The sequence below is a fragment of the Myotis yumanensis genome, unplaced genomic scaffold (genome assembly GCF_028538775.1).
Source record: "Myotis yumanensis isolate MYYU_CA2020_CCGP unplaced genomic scaffold, mMyoYum1.0.hap1 SCAF_10, whole genome shotgun sequence".
NCBI lineage: Eukaryota > Metazoa > Chordata > Mammalia > Chiroptera > Vespertilionidae > Myotis > Myotis yumanensis.
Window position 1 is genome coordinate 83,806,001 of NW_027223761.1, and position 23,123 is coordinate 83,829,123.

Genomic DNA, 23,123 nt, shown 5'->3' on the forward strand with positions numbered 1-23,123 from the left:
GTGTGTGTGTGTGAGTGTGTGTGAGTGTGTGTGTGTGTGTGTGTGTATGTGAGTGTGAGTGTGTGTGTGAGTGTGTGTGTGTGTGAGTGTGTGTGAGTGTGTGTGTGTATGTGAGTGTGAGTGTGTGTGAGTGTGTGTGTGTGTGAGTGTGTGTGTGAGTGTGTGTGTGTGAGTGTGTGTGAGTGTGTGTGTGTGTGAGTGTGTGTGTGTGAGTGTGTGTGTGTGTGAGAGTGTGTGTGTGAGTGTGAGTGTGTGAGTGTGTGTGTGTATGTGAGTGTGAGTGTGTGTGTGAGTGTGTGTGTGTGTGTGTGAGTGTGTGTGAGTGTGAGTGTGTGTGTGTGTGTGTGCGTGCGCAGAGGACTGAGTTTAGATGGAGGGTGGCAGGAAGGCCACGCGAAGAGAGAGAACATTCCCGCGGAGGGAGGGAAGGTGCCAGCCCTAAGGTGGGGGTGCGCCTGGTCAGTGTGGCCGGTGTGGCTGGAGGGAGGGAGGCAGGGGCGGGTGGGAAGGCCCGGCTTCTCCCTGAGCCGGATGGGCCTGGAGGGTGTGAGCAGATGAGGAAGGAGGAACACACTGCAGTGCGCGGGGCAGGAGGTGGGGGGGGCATCAAGGTCTGGGGCCTCCTCTCCCCTGCCTCTCAGGTAGGACAGCTGGCAGCCTGCACCCTCTCCCAGCGACAAGCTGCCTTCCCATCCTGGGCCTGAAAGGGCAGCTGGGAGGTGGGAGGGGAGCCCTGCCTGAGACCATGGCCTTGTGCCAAGATGAGAGACGCTGGCTCCCCTTCATTTGGGATCGTCACTGGTTGAGAGCTCTCGCCCCCGGCAGCCTCGCAGCTGGGAGCCAGGCCCGCTCTCCCCTCTCCCCATCCCACCTCCTCCCGGCACAGGTTCCCTCGGACACACAGAGATCAAATGACTCTTCCCGCAAAGAGAAGATAGTATCTGCCCTTACAATTCAGCACTGACATCCCCCCATGAAAAAGCAATTAGATGACTTGGTGTTTGCTGAGCAGGAGGCCCTCTTGGCACCCTCCTGGGGAACTGGAGCCCCGAGGTGGGGAAGGCGGACCCTCGCAGCACCCTCCCAGCCCCTCGCCCGCCAGAAGAGGGAGGAGCCCCCTCTGCTGCAGGCCCTCGGGTGCCCGCGAAGGCGCCCAGCCAGGCACCCTGCATCTCCCTCTGCACACTGCACCTGGGGTGAGAGCGGGGCTGCATTTGTCCCCTGCCCCCCAAAATCAGTACCAATTGCTTTCAAGCTTATTTCAAATAAACAGCGTGGAACTGTCCCCGCAGGGATTCTAATCCTTGGAAATGAGAAGAAATAAGAAGAGAAGGGCCTGGGGATTCCTTCACGCCAGAGGCCCAGCCTCGGCTCCCCACGATGGCACCCCGTCCCGGGCACGCGCGGCCCATCCCACTCAGCCTCACCAGCCCCGCGGGCAGGTGTCGCCGAGTTCACACTCAGCTGCTCCACACGTGTGCGCGGGGACACGGGGCCGAGGCGGAGCCACAAAGCCAGTGGGGCCGGGCCCTGGTCCCCCGGGTGGTGCGGTATGAGAGGCTGTAGAAGCCATCATTTGCCTTCTGGTTGGTTCCACCTGCAAGGACAGCAGGGCCCTGACCGTGTGGGCTGGTGGTGAGGCAGTCCAGGCCCTCGGGAAAGATGGGGAAGTCTCATCAGATGCAGGAAAGGCCGCCCCCTTCCAGGGCCTAGAGCCCCGGGCCGGGGGCCCCTGCACCCCCGCCTGCTCCTCTGTGGTCCTCCCCTCTCCCAGGCTGGCCCGCTCCCCGGGATGTCCCGGTGCGGCCCTAGCCTGCTCTGGGCAGTGTCATCATCTGTGCCCGCGACTCCCCTTTCTGGCTAAGGGTCACCCTCACTCTCGCTTCTGCTGCCTTCCCATGTTCTGCTCTGACCCCTGCTGCTCCCTTGCCAAACCTTCCAACCCCTCCCTCAGGCTGGGGACCTCCGGGCACTGAGCAAGGCTGACTGAGGGAACCATCCTCTCAACGTTTCTCAGCTCTGCGCATCCACGGGCAGCTCCCAGCCCAGCCCCCTCACCCTCCTCCCCCCCCCGCCCCCCCGCCCACCGTGCCAGGCTGCTGTCTCCAGGCCTCTCCAGGTTGCATTGCCCGGGTGGCACCCACTGGCTGGGCTCACCGACCGCTGGCTGAGCGCATGCCCCGTGCCCGACGCTGCTCATTGCGTGTGGGAGGTGACGAGAGGGCAGGAGGCAGAGGAACAGAAAACGTACGGCTTCCTTTTTCTCTAGAAACCCCGCCTGGCGGGGGCCCAGCTGTGAAACATGTCACTGCTGAGTGGTCAGTGCTGGGTTTGGTTGTTTCTTAAAGTCTGAGCCCAAAGCGACAGGAGTTCCGGAGAGGGGTGGCCGGGTCCTCAGAGCGAGCGGCGTCCCTGAGGGAGAAGAGGGAGCCGGGAGAAGGAAGAGTATTTTCACTTTTACTTTTTAAATAAAATTTTGTATAGTTTTTTAAATTGATTTCAGAGAGGAAGGGAGAGGGAGAGAGAGATAGAAACACCAATGATGAGAGACAATCATGGATCGACTGTCTCCTGCACGCCCTACACTGGGGATGGAGCCGCAACTTGTACCCTCGACCGGGACTCGAACCCTGACCTCCTGGAGTGTTTTTAAAAAGCACGGATGGGACTACGCCTTGGCGACCTGGTGCAGAGGGAGAGGGCCTGGAGGCGGCACAGCCTGCGGAGGGCTGTGTCGGGGCGGCACCTCCCCCATGGGGGCCAGAAGCCGCTGGCCTTTCCGAGGACCAAGATCTGGCGAGAGGAACCGGGATGCTCGGGGAGAGGCCCGCCACAGAGCCCAGGAGGCTGAGTGCACGGATGTGAAATGCCTGACAGGCCCAGACACGGGCAGATGCCTGGCCACCGGGCTGGGGGAGAAAGACATGGGGAGTGGCGGCACACAGGCACCGGTTTCCTCTGGGCGATGAAGTGCCGTGTTAGGAAGTGGTGTGGCTGCACGGCCTGTGGACACACTAACACCCACTCCCTGTACACTGTATGATTTTATTTTTATTTGTTGTTGTTAATCTTCACCCGAGGATATTTTTCCATTGATTTTTAGAGAGAGTGGGAGGGAGGGGGGTGGGGAGGGAGAGAGAGAGAGAGAGAGAGAGAAAGAAACATCAATGTGAGAGAGACACATCAATTGGTTGCCTCCTGCTGGGGATAGAGCCTACCACCAAGGTATGTGCCCTTGACCGGAATGGAACCCGGGACCCTTCAGTCGTGGGCCGATGCTCTATCCACTGAGCAACACCGGCCAGGGCTGACCATACACTTTCAAAGGGTGACTGTTATGTGAATTGTGTCTCAATAGAGAAAAAAAGAGGCACATGAAGTAGGGCTGACGGGGGGGGCCGAACGCCCCCATGGAAGCAAGCACTCCCCACACGGTCCCCTGCTCAGCAGGGCTGCTCTGAGCAATGACCACTGAGGTCCGAGGCTGCCCCGCCTGGGATGGACGCAGACCCTGGGCTCCCGCAGGGCAGCTCCCTCCGCCCCGTGGGTAAGGGCTGTGGTGGCACATTGTGCCCGAGACAGAGTGAGACCCCGGGGGTTTAAAGACTCGCAGCAGCCACAGAAGAGGCCTTGCCACGGACGGGAAATGAGGGCGGATTAGCTCCACAGAGAGAGCTGCCTGGAAATGGGAGAAACAGCCGTTCACACCCGCGTCCAGGCCTTTCCGAGGGAGCGTGCCAAAGTGGGGGCCCGGGATCGCCCCATCTCTCGTGCCAGTGGCCACCGAAGTGCCTCGTGTGGGGCTGTGAGGGAGCACTCAGGCCCAGGGGAGGAGCAGGGGACCCCACGCTCCAAGCCTGTCACCTGCACGGCTGTGGGGACGGGGTCCCTGCGCACAGGCTGGGGAGGGACAATGCATCGGCCATCACAGTGGGTTAAAATTTCTGACATCTGTAAAGTGGTGTGAGCGAGAGAGCTCCCTGCGAAGGAGGTTCTGAGCTGCGGGATGCGGTGAGGATGTGGTTGGGAGGCGGGTGGCTGAGCTCAAAAGTCTAGGCACAGCCTTAGCCGGTGTGGCTCAGCGGCTAGAGCAGCCGTGGGCAAACTACGGCCCGCGGGCTGGATCCGGCCCGTTTGAAATGAATAAAACTAAAAAAAAAAAGACTGTACCCTTTTATGTAATGATGTTTACTTTGAATTTATATTAGTTCACACAAACACTCCATCCATGTTTTTGTTCCGGCCCTCCGGTCCAGTTTAAACCCATTGTGGCCCTCGAGTCAAAAAGTTTGCCCACCCCTGGGCTAGAGCATGGCCTGCGGAATGAAGGGTCCCAGGTTCGATTCTGGTCAAGGGCACATGCCCGGGTTGCGGGCTCAATCCTCAGTGTGGGGCGTGTAGGAGGCAGCTGATCCATGATTGTCTCTCATCATTGATGTTTCTATCTCTCTCTTCCTCTCCCTTCCTCTCTGGAATCAATAAAAATATATTTTTTAAAAAGTCTAGGCACAAACCACAGGCTTGCATGTCCCGGGTTCCCTCCAGCCGTGGGTGCGGGCAGAGGGCAGGGCTCGCACCCCGGTCTGCGAGGTGGTAAGAGCTATGAATGGAGGGGGAGGAATCGTGTGTGGGAAGCCCGAGGAGCCTGGGAGAGAGCAGGGCTGGGAGGGGTGGGACAGAGGGACCCCGGACTCCCTGGCTTAGCAGGAGGGGCAGGGCAGAGAGGAGAAGGGGAGGCAGACAGAGCAGTTTGAGGGAGGGACTTGGCTGATTTTTCCCAGCATCCCCCAGGCCAATTTGCTCACCACAAACCTCAGTCTCAAGCCACTTGGTTGTCATGGAAACAGGCTGGAAGAGAACAGATGGTCTCCACTAGCCAAATTCCAATTAATCAGGGCAGAGATGGATCGGAAGGGAGTGTGATGTGACCAGGCCACAGAGGACTGCCCACCAGCACCCCCACCCACCCAGCCCACCGAGGGCGCAGGGCACAGGAGGCCTCCGGTCACTCCCCGCAGACCAGGGCTTGGCCAGAGGAGATCCTGGGAGGGCAGGAGTCTCAGCTGTGTGTGGGGGGTTAGTTACCACCCGTCACCCGACCGCCACCTCTTCAGTTCTCACCGGTGCAGGCACGGGCTGGAGGTTGGGGCCACCGAGAAAGGGCAGCATTGGGGGCCCACGGAAAGATCTGCAGAAACACGGGAACAGACACCTGCATGCATGCGTGCACATCCATGCACACGTGGCACACAGCACTGTATGTAGAAGTATGTGCGTGTTTACATGCACAGAAACACATGGGAGCCTGCGCAGAGGGTTCACTAAAGTCACTCATTAGAGACAGTGCTGGAGGAAATGGTGAATTTGGGGGAAAGATGAGAGAGACAAGGAAGGGCCTTGAAGGCTGAGCAGACATTTGCCAGGTAGCAAAGCAGGCCCGCCAAGCACAGGGACGGGGAGAGCGCGGGCCTGGCAGGAAGGTGTGGAGGAGGGACCAGCCCGGTCTCAGCCAGGGGGGCGTGGGGTGCAGAGCAGCTGGTGGAAACAGCTTCATTCCTGATCCAACACAGACACCCACACATAGGAATGTCACCGAAGACCCCTGCCTGCAAAGCCACACATCCGCTGGCCGGCGTGGCTCAGTGGTCGGGCGTCGACCTATGAACCAGGAGGTCATGGTTCGATTCCTGATCAGGGACATGCCTGGGTTGTGGGGTCGATCCCCAGTAGGGGGCGTGCAGGAGGCAGCTGATCAATGATTCTCATCATTGGTGTTTCTAGCCCTCTTTCCCTCTCTCTTCCTCTCTGAGATCAATAAAAATATATTAAAAGTAAAAAGCCACACACCCACGCACAGCATCTCCTGCGGCCACAGCGTCCTGGCCCCAGAGGCTCGGGGCGCAGGGGGTGCACGGTAACTGCCGACTCAGTGGGAAAAGAGGCTTCTGTTTGCTGCAAACAGCACTGGGAGGTGTTGGGAAGGAGGCGTCAGCAGATGTTTTCCCATCTTGGCTCCAGGGGTTAAACCAAGTGCCAAGAACACAGGTGTGCAAAGGGAACCTCAGAACTTACTGGGGCTGAGGAGGGGAAGCCGGCCAGCTCCCACCGTCTACTGTGCACTTATGGAGCACCTACTGTGTACAGCACCGAGCGAGAGCCTGCAGACATTTTGAGGTTGAGTCCCCTCTTTCAAAGGGTGAAGGGAGGGGAGAAAGTACCAGACAGCATAGTCCCAGGAGACACGGGGGCCTTGGGGGAGGGAGCTACGTAGGAACTAGGTATTCACAGGCGGGTGTGCTGGGGTCTGGGCTCAGCCGGCAGGAGCCAGGCCCAGGGCCGGCATGGAGGAGATGGGAACAGCTAACTCTGGCTGGAACCTAATGTGGCCAAGTCAAGTTGTGGGAGGTATTTTTGGAAAAATAGGGTCTGGGCACAGTGACAGCATAGGGTCTAGTGGTTCCCAAGTGGGGTTATGCTGCCCCCCTCCCCGACACTCAGCCATGCATAAAAACAATTTTCTTTTTGATTCTCACCTGAGGATATTTTTCCACTGATTTTTAGGGAGAGTGGAAGAGAGAGAAAAAGATAGAGAGAAACATCAATGTGAGAGAGACACACCTATTGGTTGCTTCCTGCACGCGCCCCGGCCAGGGCCCAGGCCTGGGAGGAGCCTGCAACCGAGGTATGTGCCCTTGACTGGAATCGAACCCGGCACCCTTTGGTCCGCAGGCCAACGCTCATAAAGACGATTTTTAGTGGCGCCCAGTGGGGGAGGGGAAAGGATGCTATTGGCCACACATGCCACTAACTTCCTCCAATGCCCAGGTCAGCCCACCCGCAGAGAATGACCCGCCCAGATGGCACAGTCTGGCTGGTGGTGAGACACCCTGGCCTAGATTCTGGGTCTGCACTTGAGCGAGCGGGACTGGAGCAGGGGCACGGCTGCTGCACTTGCTCCGGGGTTGGGTGTGCAGGGCCACGCGCAGGCCACACAGGAGGGAGGGGCTCCAGACGCCGCAGAGTGGGTGGCGGTGGGACTGGGGAGGGTCCAGTAAAAACTGCTAACAGCCCGCAGGGGTGGTCTCCCGCCAGGCCACAGGCCTGGGTTGTGGGCTTGACCCCCAGTGGGGGGCGTGCAGGAGGCAGCCGATCAGTGATTCTCTCTCACCATTGATGCTTCTCTCTCTCTCCCTCCCTCTCTGAAGTCAATAAAAATATATTTAAAAAAAAAACAACTGATAACAAGTCAGACACAAGGGAAAAGGAGGAGGCGTGCAGCCCCCGGGACGGCAGCACCGGGCTCCGAGCACCGAGGGAAGCGCCCACCAGGGAAAAGGACGAGGCGCGCTGGGTGGCACACTGGGCACAAGGTGGCCGTACCCAGCGGGCGGGAGAGAAGCTGGCCTTGGGTGCAGGTCTGGCTGGGATTGGACAGAACAGATTGGGGGGCTGTTCCCTTAAGTCCCCAATCCTCCCACAGCCCTCCCGGTCCCTCCGTGGCCACACGGGCCACCGGGAGATGCCAGCCTCCTCCCACGTGTGCCCACATCCGCCCGCCCTCGGGCTGCCACGCCAGCCGCTCCCACTCAGCTCCCAGGTCTGTGTCAAGGTCACTCCCCTGGGGAGGGCAGTGTCTCCCTCCCACCCTGGGCCTCCCCAGGGGACAGGGGACCCCGGTTTGAGGGGGGCTCAGCCCCAGCTCCTCGTGCAGAGGATTGGGAGGCAGGAGTGGGTCCCGGTGCCCTCCCTCACTCCAGCCTCCTTTTCCTTTTGCCCTTTCTCTGCCCCACCCCCCGCCTGGACCTGACAAAAAACGGCTCCAGAAAGAACCACAGCCATGGGGATGGGGCTGCACTAGGGACCCGAGGAGGCGCGAGACCCGGACAAGCTCCGCTGGTGACACATGACCCAAAGGGCGGCCCTCAGGACACCTGGCCTCTCTCCTCCTCACCCTAAACCTCCAATTCTGCTTTAAAAAGGGTTTGTTTTTATTATTATTTCAGAGAGGGAGGGAGAGGGAGAGAGAGAAACATCCATGATGAAAGAGAAACATGGATCGGCTGCCTCCTGCAGGCCCCACACTGGGGTCAAGCCAGCAACCCAGGCACGTGCCCTGACTGGGAATTGAACCGTGACCTCCTGGTTCATAGGTCAATGGTCAACCACTGAGCCATACCAGCCGGCTCCAATTCTGCTTTGATGCAAGGAGTTACCTGGTCTTCAGGTGCCCACCCCTCCCCCGCCCCCACCAGCTCAAAGACCATCTGTTGCCTGCCTGACCTCAGCTGAAGGGTCAGGAAGGAATTACCCAGGCCCGTCTGGCCAGGCAGTGAGTTAGTGGCCTGTTGGCACTGCCAAGGGGAGAAGCCAGAGGCTCCCTCGGGGTGGTCCTGGGGCTGCCCTCCCAGCAGGAAGTATCTAGGGGCCCCAAAGAGCCTGTGGCGGGCCAGTGAGAGCAGGTCTCTACTCTCTCGGAGATTAAACCCAGGCTGGCTCTGGAGGCCAGAAACCAGGTGGAGGGGGAGGGGGCCCAGGGCAGGGGAGGAAGGGGCCTCCTTATCAGAGGCTGGGGAAGAGCCTAGAAGCATCTCCAGGGTGGGAGAGAAAAAATTGAGGGGAAAACACCAATGATTGATTAACCAGATACTAATTATTAACCAGCTAGACCCTTGGACTTGAGTGCCTAATTCCTGGCTTCATCTTTCATCACTGGAATCCAAGCACCTCTGGACCCCTCACCCCCATCTCCCAGGCCCGCTGCCTCCTGCAGACGATCCCGCCTGGCCTTGCTCTTCATCTCCAGTGCCATCCGTTCCCTCTCTCCTCCCCTCCCCTCCCCTCCCCTTTTCTGAAATATCAACCCCGACTCCCAGCACTCCCAGCACTCCCAGCCCTTGGCCTCAGTGTCAGGAGCCTGGGGTGACAGGGATTGTTCGGCCTGAGGGACCTCCCCCAGCTCCCATCTCTCCCTGCTCAGCCTCAGGGTTTGGCAAGTGGAGGTGGGGTACCTGGAGGAAGCATGGATGTGTGCCACCCTGCTGCCCCCCCCCCCCCCCCGCCCCCAGTTCCCTGCCAGGGAAGGGGGTAAGGAGCAACAAGCTTGGGCATTGGAGAAGGGGCTCCAAGCCACGCCTCCTGGGCTTTGGGGCTGGAGCTGAGCAGGTGAGGGCACATGGGGGCGCAGATCCTGAGTAATCTCCTCTTTGGGGTTCAGGAAGGAGACTTCTGGGTTACTTTTAGGATCAAAGAAGTCCAGCCTCTCCCGGGGACGGCTCCTTTACCCCTGGCTTAGCACAGCTCACGAAAGATGCAAAGCAGTCGCGGGGTCTGCCCGGGAGGGAGTGACCAGTGCCAGGGCAGCGATGCGAGCCTCGGGGCGGGCTCGGGCCCCACCAGCATCAGACAGCAGTGCCTGGGCTCCCTCGCCCGGTGCTGGGCTCCCTCGCCCGGTGCTGGGACGTGCCACAGCCACCGCATGTCTCGAAGCACCGAGGGGCAACGAAAGGCTGCCAGGTCACCCACATAGGACCTCCCACCAGGGGCCCACACCCACCCGGCTGGCCCCCACTGTCCTCGCGGGGGCACAGCCAGCCTAGAGAATCTCGGGGCTGCGCAGGGCTTCCAGGAACCCCGTTCCAGGCCCCACACCACTGCCCCCTGTCTGCCCTGGACCCTGAATCTCTCTCTTTTTAAAAATATTTTTATTGATTTCAGAGAGGAAGGGAGGGGGAGAGAGAGAAACATCAATGATGAGAGAGAATCATAGATCAGCTGCCTCCTGCAGGTCCCACACGGGGGATGGAGCCCACAACCCGGGCCTGTGCCCTGACCGGGAGTCGAACTGTGACCTGGTTCATAGGTTGACGCTCAACCACTGGGCCATGCGGCCGGGCCTGAATCTTTTCAATGTGCTCCCTCCCTCAGGCCCCTCCTTCCCCACACCAGCTTAATCCTCATTCCCACTGGACGTAAATGGATCTTTCACTGCAATTTGCTGTTAATCCAAAGCACAGCAGGGTTGGGAGGGGAAGATGGAGGTGGGAACGTGGGAGGCAGCGCCTGCTCTGCTCCTGGACCCTTGGGCGCTGTTGGGGGTGGGGAGTCCTGGGCAGCCCAGGCTGCAGCAGCCCCGCTGAGGCGGGATCTAAATCTGCTTCTGAAGGGAGCCCTGAGATGGGCCAGCGCCAGACTTGGTTGAAGGAGCTAATGGGAGGGAGCCCCTGGGAGCCAGGGGCCATCTCCGAACGACGGAAGGCCGTCCTGTGTGAACCGCTGTGCTCACACAAGTCCAAGGGCATGGACAAGGGCGCTGGGCTGCAGCTTCAGGGGCGCAGACTTCAATGGGGGCAGTCAGACTGGACGGCTCCCATGGGGTGGCGAGTCCTCCCTCACCGGGGGGAACGGAGCAGAGGCTGGATGGCCAAGCCACCAGGAGGGAGTGGGGGCGGGTTTAAGAAGTGAGTGGGTGTCACATGCTTTGACCCCCCTGCCGATTTTGAGACCCCAGGATTCTGACTCACCTTCCCCTCTGGGCAGGGAGGCGCTCTCCGGCCGAGGCCCCCCCACTCCACCTCCCAGCCAGGCCTCTGCCCTCTGGGCACCGAGAGGTGGCACCCTCAGGTGTGGCCTGCTGTGGGTGAGGCCCGAGGGCTGGGGCACCCCTCAGTGCCAGGCCAGGAGGGAAAGCTCCTCCCACGCCAGGGGCTTCCCACAGGGGCGGGCACCAGGCACGTAGGGCGGCCGCCATCCTGGGCCTGGGCTTCCTTGCTGCCACTCCCTTTACAGGGGAGCCCGGGAGGCTCCAGGGGACCACCAGCACTTCCCAGGTGACCCTCTGGGCACTGGGTGTTCTCCGTGGGCTGAGCCCCGATGGACCTTCCTGAGCTGACCCCCTGGAGATGTCCCAGGAGCCCGCCGAGGGGGCCGGGTCAGGAACTGCCCGCAGCCCCAGGGAACCAGCTCCTCTCCAGCCGCAGGCCCGGCTCAGGCCCAGCGGAGCCAGCGGTGTGCAGACCGGCTCACACAGGCGCCGGGCCATCAGCGGCCCAATCCCCTTCTTTGAAGCCTCCAGTGATCGCATCCCCAGTTTACAGCGGAGGCATTCACCTTTAGCAGCGATAAGACACGGACACACACAGGCGCGTGTTAATAATAAAAGGCGGAGACCACGGCACGTGCAGTCCATTTTCTGGGGGAAAGTCACACCAGTTGTCTGTGGTCTTACAGACTGAACGATTGCCCAGCACTGACCTCCGTCCTCTCACTGCTGCCCGCCGGCCGTGCCGCTGCCTCAGGCAGCATCGCTTTCAATCCCTGCCTCGCCCGTGGCCCCGTGCACGCACAGCACAGCCCTCACGCGCACACACATAAACCATAAACCTCGCTCACACAAAGCACATACAAACACGGTAAGAAACGCGCCAACACCGATGATCCTGACCGCACATGCTGCACACCGGGTGAGAAATGAAGTGCTGAGGGGAGAGAGGGAGGGGGGCTGGCCTCCGGGGAAGCTGCCCCCCGCCCCACGGCACTGTCTCCCTGCCCCAGCTCCCTGGTGGGAAGGGGGCACAGACCTCCCAGCTTCCCCCAAAGCAGCACTGAGAGGTAGGTGCCTGCCCTACTCCCTCACCACCGCCTGCAGCACTGACCCCCCCCCCCCCCCCCGCCCCAGCCCCAGGCCATTATCTGAGTCTTGGGAGGTGACAAGGGTGGGAGGGGCAGAGCCTGGCAGGGCCTGGGGAGCAGGACCCCATCCATCAATGTGGGCTAGGCCCAGGATACTGTCACTCTCTGGGTGTCATAAACACAGGCCTATGTCTGGGAAGGTGGCTTGGTAGCAGGCTAGCGGCGGAGGGGGCGGGGCCATCCATCATTCTGAGAGATGCAGCAATACAGGCCAAAGAGATCAGCACAGGGGGTGGGGGGAGAGGCAATCACCACCATCAGGGCCGCCTGGCGCGGGGAGAAGCCTCCCTGCCTCCGCCCCAATGTTTAACCAGAAATGCGGCAGCAGCCTCCCCATCGACTCAAACCCTCAGAGGAGGCCAGGCAGAGCGAGGGTGTGGAAGTGACCCCACTCCAGCGCCCCTCCCCCCGAAGCTCTGGGCAAAGTGGCCCCTCTGTGACACCAAGGCGGTCCTTAGGTTTAGGGGGTTCGGGTGGGCCGTGCGCCCTCCTTCCACGCAGCTCAGGGGCGGGGACACTCCATCCCAGGAGCGCCCTGGCTGCGCTGCACTGAGACTCCGGCGGATGGAGCGTGGCTAATCCGGGAGGAACGCCTCTCCGCTTCCAAACATATCAGATGACTGTGTGCCCCGAGCTTCCCTCCTAATGAAGCTGGAGCTGGTGAGGCCTGAGCCCACAGGGTGACCTGCAGGGCCCTCCAAGTCCACGCTTGTGCTCGGCCATGACACGGCGCGGGCTTTGATCGTTCTGCTCCTGGGACAGGTCCTGGGCTCAGCTGTGTGCGGTGCCGCCCGGCCCAGCCCCCTGGCCGGAACCCACCTGGGCAGAGGCAGCTCCGGTCCTTTCCTTCTAAGACCAAAGCAGTGGCACAGGCGAACGCCGAGTCCTGTCCCTGCCCCATCCCCAGCGAGGACTCCTCCTTGCTGTCGTTTGGGATTGGGGTGAGGACAGGAGAGACCGAAACCTTCCAAGCTTAGGATAGCCTGGCACAGTGCACGTGGCTGCCGTGTGCCCCTCTGGGGTCTGGGACAGCTGGAACGCCTGCTGGGGCCAGACAGGCTATTTACAGCCCTCCCCCCCAGTCTCCCCGCGCAGAGGTGGGAGGACCAGTGATGCCCGAAGGCTGGGGGGGGGGGGGGCGAAAGTGATAATATCAGGACACTTTCCTCCAGCACAGCCACAGCAATGCTCCCAGGCACAGGGCCCTGGAAGGGCGAGCCAGTGGCGGAGGACGCGCTTTCAGTGCTTGGGAGGCATCGCAGCCACAGGAATGAGCGCTGAGACTGATGAGCAGCAGACAGCTCCCCAGGCCCGGGCTGCACAGGCTGTCTGCAGCGTCAGAGGGGCAGGCGGGTCAGAGATAAGGGGCTACATGGGGCGGCTACACAGCGGGCAGCCTCCTGGAGGCAAGGTCTGGTGTGCTTCAGGCTTAGGGAGCTGTCCGCCCACCGCCCACCCACGCGGGAGAGGGGCAGCGTAGCCCAGGGTCTCCTGGCTCCACACTGACCCGGCGCGTTAGCCTACCCTCTGCGGGGAGAGAGTTGGGGTTCCCTGGCTTTTCCATTGCAAAAAGGGGGAGCACAGGAGTACTTTCCATGGGAGTGGTTAGGGAAATGAAAAAAGTTGTTGAGTGACCAAGAACTCTTGATAAAAGTTTTCTATTCTTTAAAAAATAAAGTATTTTTTATTGACTTCAGAGAGGAAGGGAGAGGGAGAGAGAGAGAGAGAGAAACATTGATGATGAGAGAGAATCATTGATTGGCTGCCTCTAGCAAGCTCCTCACTGGGGATCGAGCCTGCAACCCCGGCACATGCCCTGACAACCGTGACTTCCTGTTCCCTAGGTTGATGCTCAGCCACTGAGCCACGCGGATAAGTTTGCTCTTATTATAATCACCAACTGTCCAAACAAGCAACCACGCAGCCACCTAGCACGCACTCCCAGCCCAGGACAGGCCGACCCTCGTCGGGCCTGAGGACACGGCCCTGTCGGGAGCCGCCTCATGGGGAAGTCAGCCCAGGCCCAGCGAACTCTGCCGCCAGCCGCAGAACTACTGGCCCTGGTGCTGTGGCTCTGGGAGGAGAGGCTCATCCCCAGCCGTTCACAGGGCTTCACACCGGGCGGGCGGGCGGGCGGGCGGGCGGGCGGCTTTGACCTCAGTACCTAGATGTGAGAAGCAGGGGGGCGGGGTGCTGCGGGGAGGCGTGTGTGCACAGGCGCTGAGGCGGGAGCAGGGGCGCAGGGCTGGCCCGTGGGCCTGGCCATGGCGGCGAAGGCAGGAGAGGTGAGTGCACCCCAGCAGCAGTGTGGGCAGAGCGGCCCGAGAGCCAGGGGTCGGAGCAGTGAGCCCGGCCGCTGCTGCCAGCACCCCCCACTCCCGCAGCGGGAGCCTCACGGGGCAGCCAGGCTGGGTTCGGAGGCCCCTTGTCGACCTCCTTTGTCCTGGCCGCTCACAGCAGCTGCCCACAGGCCCGAGGAGTGAGGGAGGGTGCTGGTCAGAGAATGGGGTTCCTGAAGGCAGCCTCGCCAGCCCACATGGGCTCCTCTCCAGACCACGGCCTCGCGGGGGGCCAGTACAGGCCCCTGGCCCCCCTCTCCTGGGCAGGGCCAGCCTCGGGGCTGCAGATTGGCGCTCCCGTCTCTGCTGACTCCCTTGGCGCCAAGCTGGGGGCTGGGCGGTGTGACCTCAGGGACAGACCAAGTCGCCCGGCGCACCATGAGCCAGTCATTGGAGACGGCGCTCACGCTCCTCTGGAGACAAGGCCTCAGAGGGCCAGCGGTGCTATGCTCTTGCCTCACTTTTTTCTGGTCATTCCTCACCCGAGGATATTTTTCTATTGATTTCTAGGGAGAGCAGAAGGAAGGGAGAGACCGAGTGAGAGACACATCAATTGGTTGCCTCCCGTCTCATCCTGACCTGGCGTCTGGGCCAGGAGGAGCCTGCAACCGAGGTACATGCCCTTGACCAGAATTGAACCTGGGACCCTTTGGTCCGTGGGCCGACGCTCTATCCACCGAGCCATACTGGCCAGGGCTCTTGCCTCACTTTCTCATGGCGACACCTGTGAGCCGGGTGGTGTTCTGGTGGCCAGCAGGCATGTGGGATCGCAGGGGAAGACAGCTAAAGTGGGGCGGGGAGGACGCAGGCGGGAGGAGGTGTAGGACCCACTGAGAAGAACAGTTTTGCCTTTGGTAGGAGGAACCCTGAGCTGGAACCCGAGGTCCCTCACAGTGATGTGGGCGTCTCTATGCCTGGGGAGGGCGTGGGACCAGGAGGCCCTGCCAAGGCTCCCAGCTGGTGAGACCGCATCTATGGGGGAGGGAAGACGCTGCCCCGGGAGGTCCCAGGTCCCTACCCGCTTCTGCACAGAAAGAGGCCAAGATGGAGGCCACGGCGAGGCTGGCAGGTTCCGCCTCTCCGTTAGGGCTGCCCCAGGGCCTCCAGGCCGGCGGGCGTGGGCGGGGTGCTGGCTCCCACACCCAGGACTCTCCTCCGAGCTTCTGGGCTGGCTCCTTCCAGAGAAGGCAGACTCCCAGGACCGGGCCTGCAGAGCGTGTCCTGGTCGCCTCAGGCAGGAGCAGAACTGAGGCTCCGAGTGGACAGAGGAGCCCGGGCTTCTAGGTCTGGAAGCTCCAATTCCAGGAGCGAGGAGGGGGCGGGACTCCATTTAAGTCCATCGATCACACTCCCAACGGGACACTCTTGTGCCCGTGGCCACTAGCCTGCTCTGCCGCCCGGCTGTGCCTGCAGCTGCGTCCCAGCGGAGCCACCAGCCACCAGCCAGCGGAACTAACGTCCTCTAATGAGAGCCGGGCCGAGTGGCAGGGCAGCTTTTATGGTCTGTGGCTCGGTAATGAGACTCCTCATAAACTGGGAATAAAACTGGGGTCTGCATAGAATGGATGGGGGCGGGCAGGAGAGGGCGCTGACTCCACCTGCCACATCTTTCTCCTCTCCCCTCCTCCCCGCGCGCCCCCCCACATCCGTGCTTTCTGAGCACTGTTCTACTGGTCTCTGCCCAGTACCAGGCCCACACCTGGCCTGGGCGTGCCATGCCCTGGACTCTGTGCCCACACTTCAGGGGCCCTGTCTTTGTCTCAGGCTGGATCCCGGGGGACACCCTCCCCTTGGCCCCCCCTCTGTCGTTGGACGGCTTGTATTCTGCGAGCCTGGGATGTGGGCCCCACAGTCACTCTGGCTGGGTCCCCCCCAACCATGTCCTCAACTGACCCCTTGTTCCCCCAGGAGCTGCCATGCTCCGGCGTGTGTGTGTGTGTGTGTGTGTGTGTGTGTGTGTTGGGGGGGGGGGTGGCTGGCGGAGCAAGTGGCATGTCACTGAGCACGCTGCACCCCGCAGGGCCCGCCTCCTCAGAGGTGTCTGTCCACTCAGCCCTCCCGTTCCCTCGGCTGCAGGATCTGGACCGCACCGCACGGTGTGAGACGATAGCAAATGACTGCCGCGGCCTCACCTTCCTCCCCCGGGAAATGGGAGAACGACTAATGCCTCTCGCTCAGGGCCACCCAGGGGCTCGGCTGAAACGGGAGGTGAACGCACGGAAGGTTTGTTATGGCGAAAGCGTCCATCTGCCACAGGCACAGAGAGGCCTTCTCAGCGAGAGGGGTGCCCGGGAGGAGCCTTACCTCCTGGCTGCACCTTCTCACTGAATGAGATGGCACCAGCTGGAGAGGGGTCCTGTGGCCCGCCCTTCCCCAAAATGGGGACCTTTGAGGGGAGGCAGGGGCTGGTCCCAGGCCCCCCTGCCAGCCCCGGCTGCTGCCACGGCGAGCACTCCAGATGGTCAGCGGTGCCCAGCAGGCCGCAGCCTGGGAGAGGTGGGTGCTGAGAGCCTTTGGGGGTACAGAACAAAGGCTGCACAGCACCCAATGCCCATGCAGTACCAGCCACCTGGCTGCAGCTCTACCATAACTCCAGGTGGGGCAGGGGGCTGGGGCTCACTGCTCAAAGCAGCTCCTGGTTGGAGAGAGGGAAGGGAGTTGGCAGTGGGAGGCAGCGAGTTGCTCTTTCTCCAGGTCGTGCAGAGTTGGCACTGCCCAACTGCCCGCAGCAGAGGGGATCGGGACACTCAGAGGAAAGGCGGGAACAGGAGCAGCCACCACTCTCACTACACTCATCGCATGCCTGGTGCTGTGCTACGCACGTTTCATACATTACTGTTGTTCTAGTCTCCACAGGCCTCTTTTGAAATCGGCATTAACGGAAACCCATTTTACAGATGGGAATACTGAGGTCTACAAAGTGACTTAACCAAGTCCACTCAGCTAGCAATTGGCAGAGCTGGGATTCAAATCCAGTGCGCCGGGCCCCCTTTGCTGTCTCACGGTGCCAGGCAGCCACATGGGGGAATCTCCAGATCGCAGGGAGGGGAACAGAGCTACTTGCGGCTCCCTTTGGACGAGGGCCTCGGGCCACTGCTGCTCTGCCCTGGATGGCTATGGAGGACACAGACGCCGCAAGCCCCTGAGAATACATACCCACTGCTCCCACCCCTGCTCCAGGATAAACCGTGGGAGTACCCGTTTCCCTGGAGAGCCTCCTGCCTGCTGTGCTGTCGGGAAGTCTCTCGGGTCTCCCTGTCGCACTGAGTTCCTGCTTCCTTGTGGAATGGCTCAGGGTTTGATGTTGGGTAAGACGTGTTTTCTCCCATTTCTCCCCTTTTGCCATCTCCCAACTCCAAACAGCACAACAGTATCCCGAGCTGACAGAGTTACTGGGCCCGGGTGCTCTCTTCAGCTCAGGGCATTTCCCTGCAAGATGATCCCTGCTCAGCTCTCACATTACCTCCTGCCCCCACCAGCACATCTGCTGCTGCCCTGCAGCCTGGTCTCGGGAGAGGGTGGGCACCATGACGGGAAACAGTTGCAGCTGAACTTCAGACAGGGCGCTGGGCTCCAGGACAGCCCTCCTCCCACGTCCCTTTCCCACAGGGGCCGCCACCGTCTGCTGCCTCAGGCACGTGCTGGACACACTGACGGTCTGCAGGGCTGGTCAGGGGGCACCAACGCCTACATGCACCCCCCTTCTCAGACGCCCAGTGTGCGCCACCTTTCCCCTCCGAGGACGCCTCTCCCCAATATCCGTGCAGGAAGCAAAGGCGCTAAGTTAGTAGCTGAAAACCTGTCTCTGAGGCCCCTCCCCACCACGCGGGTCCGAGAGCCGGGCGAGCCAGCCCAGTGAGTCAGTCTTCAGAGGCTGAGGAGAGAAGACAGCCTTCCCAGGGAAGCACCTCCCGCGGGGATGCAGGCCCTGTCACAGCCAAGGGCAGAGCACAGGAAGGAAGCCTGTCCAGGCCTCTTGCCCCTTCAGGACCTGGCAGCCCGTCGGGGGAAGGAGCTGCTCAGGCACATCCCTCTCTCCTCCCAGGGTCACCCTCGCTGACCCCGACGCAAACACAGACATCACCACTGAGGCTCAGAGTCACTCACCGAACCCTCGGTGGGAAGAGAGGCAACCTGTTCTATGAGGATATATACTTGACGTGTGACCCTAGTCGCATGGCGACCCACAGACAGTAGCGCATACACCTCCTGTCCCAGGCCCCACGGCCACGCAGGGAATGTGGATAACCAACACAAGTATACAAAGTATACAAGTATACAAAATATACAGAGTACACAAGTATACAAGATATACAGAGTACACAAGTATACAAGATATACAGTGTACATAAGTATACAAGATATACAGAGTATACAAGTATACAAGATATACAGAGTATACAAGTATACAAGATATACAGTGTACACAAGTATACAAGATATACAGAGTACACAAGTATACAAGATATACAGAGTACACAAGTATACAAAGCCTACACTCTGCCCACTCTACACTGGTGGTGAGACCGTATGGAAACATTACAACTACACCCCGCAGGTGGCTACCATGCATTCTAGCCTGGTACACACTAACATCCAAGTTAAAAAAATATCAGAGCAGGTAAACCTACAGATGCCCCTCTCCCAGGGAGGAGATGTTCAATTTACCAGACTAACCAGGAAAGTCACGCTCAGGAAAAATCGAAGGGACATTCACACCTCCCTTGGGTGTTTTTTGTTTGTGATGAACAATGAACATTAGTCAGCTGATAAGCAATGGCAGTATCACAGACACAGCAGCTGGGGTTCACCCTCGGCCCCCGGCCCAGCCCCCTGCCTTGGCCATCACACAGGGTGCTGGCTGTGGGACCAGCCAGGCCCCCTGCCTTGGCCATCACACAGGGTGCTGGCCTGTGGGACCAGCCGGGCCCCCTGACTTGGCCATCACACAGGGTGCTGGCTGTGGGACCAGCCGGGCCCCCTGCCTTGGCCATCACACAGGGTGCTGGCTGTGGGACCAGCCTGCTGGCACACACCGGGGTCAGATAGTGACCGCGTGCAGCTCTGAAAAATGGGGAGAGGAAAGTGAGCCAACACCCTGACACCCCACGTTTCAAAGGAGCCCCCAGGACAGTGAGCTCTGCCCAGCTTCGGAGAAGGGGCAGGCTGTGGCCAGAAGGCCTTCTGAGGGTATGCATGACACCTGGCAGTGTTTTCCTTCCAGACAAAAGGTTTGGGGAAGCCAATTAGGGAGGGTGTGGTACAGGTGGGACACCAACGCTGCACCTGCTCCTAAGGCGGGTTCTCTGCCTCCTCCAGCCTCTCGGGTCCCTCTTGGGTGGAGCCCGCTGGCTCTCCTGTAGGGAGACTGTCCTCAGCCGGTGGGACTCCACCCCCACCCGGCAAAGTCGGGCCGTTGGAAATGTCCTTCTGTGTTGACACTCCAGTGGCCAGACCGGGGATGTTTTGAAGTCAGGGGCCAGCCCTCCACCCGCCGCACCCTGAGCCCCTCCCCCTGGGAGGCTCCTCTCCTCACCCCTCCAGGCTCAGGAGACCCCAGAAAAGACCCGGGCTGGGCTGCTGAGTCCCTGAGAGAAGCAGCAGCAGGCAGTCAGGAAGGGCTGGGCGTGGTGGAGTGGGCAGAGGGGGCAAGGTCTGGACCTGCGGGCCTCAGTCCAAGTGTCAGGAGGGCCCTGCACATCCACACCCCTTCCCAGGGGCCAGGGCCCAGGCACGGGTGAGGAGAGGCTGAGCCCAGGCACTTCATAGCCATACAATGACAACCAGGCCCGGAGCCCGTGAGCTCAGTAAGCGCTCTTCTGGCCCCGGTTCCTTCTCTGTATCCCACCCCTCCATCTGGATTTTTGGTGTGTGTGGGGGTGTCCATGCTCGAACCCGTGACACTGTCCCCTCTCTGCTCCTCCTTCCTGAGTTGGGTGTAGCAGCAGGGCAGGCCTCCAAGCCCCCAAAGCAGGAATTACTCACTAGGCACCCCAAGTCTGGGGGAAGACATAACCACAGGAGGGGAGCAGGGGGTGCCTGGTTCCCCCTCCCCTTAGGGGACCCAAGGTTAGGGTACCCCTAGTGTGCCAGACCCACTGGCGCCCCAGGGGTCTCCTCTGGCTGGGCTCGGGTGGGCGATATGGGGGGAAGGGTTCCCAGGGTCGGGGAATTTCCTGGCTGCTCCCCAAGGAGGCTCAGTATGAGAAAAGACCCTCATTCCCTCCAAGGGAGGGGGGAGATGGGGGCTCCATCAAGCCCCTGAATGGGCAGAAACACCTACCTATACGTCCAGGAATCTCCCCTCCCCCATCTAGCAGGGAGCACCCACAGGCCCAGGAGTGGGGCACCGGCCTCCACAAAGCGCTTTAGGTGCCACTGGCCACTCCCCGAGGTTGTGAGGCTCGGGCAGGGAGCAGGCGGCGGACGAGGCACAGACAGGAAAGGCGCGGGTTCCTGCCTTCCCGGAGGGTACCCCAGGCCCGAGGTCGGCGGCCAGGCTGGGCCCCGGAAACCACCTGCCCCTCGGGAATCTCGCCTCGGTGGCGGCCAGCGGCGCCCGCGATCTCAATTCTCCCCCCGGGGAGCTGATCGCTACTCCGACCCTCATTCTGCCAGCCTAAGGCCACGGCCACGTGCCCCGGCCAAACCCGCCCCCTGCCCCCAACGCCCATCCAGCCACAGCGGGGGGTCTCCGGGTTCCTCCCGAGGAACCCCCACCCCCCGGCGCGGGAGTCCCAGCCACCCCGGGAGGCGCGCGGCTTCCCCAGGGACGCGAAGGGTTAAATCCAGGCGCGCGGACTCGGTGGGATTAGCCTCCTAAACGCATTTTCCAGTCCATTCCCGGCACTGAGCGCCCAGGCGAGTCCCGGCCTCCGCCCCCGTCCTCCCCGTCGGCGGGGCGCCGCCGGCCACCCCGGGCGAGCTTCCGGTGAACTCGTCGGCCGCCCGCCCGCCCGCACTTCGAGGAAGGGCACCCCTGGGAAAGTGGGTCACGCGGCCACCTGGCCGGCACGAAGCCGAGGCGCCCCCCCCGGGAGAGCCCCCCAAACTGGGAGCGGAACCTGGAGGGGAAGCGCAGCCCCGCCGTGGCCGGGAGAGGGGCCGCAGGTGGGGGCCGGTGTCGGTGCCGCAGTCGCGGCTCCACGCGCTCGCCGTGGCGCGACGCGGTGCGGGAGGCGCCGGAGTGACCGGCACAGCCAGGCAAAGGAGCCCGACAAAGAGAGGGAGCCCCCTGTCGCCCCCCAGCTTGCGGCCCACCAGCGGGGGGACAGACAGACGGACGCCTCCTCCGCGGGGCTGGGTCTCCATGCGGAGAGGCGATTACGGCGGCTATTTTGCATTTATGTAACAAGCAGTGTTTCCAAACGGCCTCCCCAGCTGAGAGCCGGGTATTAATAAATAGGACGCGATTACATATTATTTTTGTGGAAAACTGGGCGGACTGAGCGCTCTCTAGCTGCACACATTTGCATCCCACCAGCGCCCTGCGGGACAGGCTGCCCGGCCTCCCCGTCCACCCCGCCGCGCCCCCTCTGCCCTCCCCGTCCCTAAACCCTGACCCAACTTTCCTGGTTCCTTTCACTCCCTACAACCCAGACGCACCCGCCATCCAGGCATTGAATGGGGAAAAATTAATAATAAAAAGGCAGCGCTCACCTGGGAGGAAGAAGGCGGCCAAGCCGAGAGCGAGTCCCCACCAGCGTCCAGCCTCGTCCGAAAGCCCTCGCGGAGCCATCGGGGCCCGGAGGTCCGGCGAGGAGAGCGCTCCTCGCCCCAGAAACCGGCCGGAAGACGAAGGCGATCAGGGCCAGCCGGCGCGCTCCGAGGATCCAGGTCCGCCGCGGCGGTGGCCGGGGGCGGGCGCGCGGGGAGCGCTCGGCGCGGCGCAATCCAGGCCTCGGCCGCCGGCAGCTCAGAGGCTCGGCAGATGCCCGCCGCCAATAGCACCAGTCATGCCCCTCTCCTCGCTCTCCGCCCCGCGCCGGTCCCGCCCTCTCCCTCCACGCTGAGCTCAGGAGAAGGGACCCACCCCCGGCGCGGCACGGCGCGGCTGCCCTGCTGCTCCGCTGCCCGGGTTCCGGGCCCGGCGCGCTCACGCCCTCCCGCTCGGCTCCAGCGTGCAGGCGTCCAGGGCCGGCGTCCTTAGGGCCTGTGGTGGTGGGGCGTGGGCCCAGGCGGCGGTGGGCGTGCGGGGGCTCAGGCCCAGGCGGTGGGCGCGCGGCGAGGCGGCCGGATGCCCGGGCGGCTCGGGGGGGTGGGGGGGGGCGATCTGCGCGCCGACAGCCAGCCAGGTGCGCGCTCCGCCGGCCGCGATCCGCACAATGTGGCGCTGCCCGGGCGCCGAGGGAGCCGCGCGCCTCCTCTCGCTCTTTCTTTCCTCGCCGGCGCCGGCCTCTCCCCGCTCGGCCGTGATGTCAGGGGGGAGGGGTTAGCGTTAACCCTCCCGGCGCCGCGCCGGCCTCCGCGCCGCTGCTCCCACCTTCCGGCTGCGGGCAGAGGCGGATCCCAGCGGGGGCCGGGGTCCCGCTCGGGCCCACTGGCTCCGGAGATGCCCCTTCCGCCGCCTGCAGCCCGGGAGAGGGCGGGGGCCCGGCTCAGCCGCGGGAAAGGCGGGCAGTGACCCCTGGCGGCTGGCGTCGGGGAAGCGCTGTGCCGCGGGGTGGGGTTAGCCGGGGCGGTGCGGGGTGGCGGCCGCGGAAAACTGGGTCTATTCCAGTCCCGGCGGAACGGGCTCCCCCAGGCCCGGCCCAAGCCTGGCCCCGCTTTACAGCTGGGGAGACAACGGCCCCGAAGGGTAAGGCGACTTGCCCAGGGCACAGGGCAGAGCGTGGCGGCTCTTTGGGACTGGAACCCAGGGCCAGAGCCCTGGCACTGCCCTGACGCCCAATGGAGAGGCCGCCTGGCGGGACCTGCTGGGAGCTGAGGGAAAGTGGGGGGGGGGGGGGGGGGCGGGGAGAGGGGGCAGTAGCGGGTGAGATGGGGCCACGGAGGTTTCTGGTCTTTTCCAATCCCCGCTCCCTTCAGGGGTTCTTTTTCTGAAAACCGAGCCCTCACTCCCCAGATAGAGCGTTGCGTGCAGCTCTGTTCCCTCTG

The 23,123-nt window shown here is 62.3% G+C and overlaps 1 protein-coding gene across 1 annotated transcript in view; it reads right to left on the minus strand.

Moving 5' to 3' along the window:
* The window catches only part of NECTIN1 (nectin cell adhesion molecule 1), a 62,150-nt gene extending 39,621 nt beyond the window's left edge, over positions 1-22,529 (minus strand). The window contains exon 1 of the mRNA XM_070426241.1: positions 21,687-22,529. Within this exon, the coding sequence (XP_070282342.1) occupies positions 21,687-21,765 (79 nt within the window). The 5' untranslated portion in view covers positions 21,766-22,529. The remainder of the gene's footprint in view (positions 1-21,686) is intronic.
* Between the last annotated feature and the right edge of the window lie 594 nt (positions 22,530-23,123).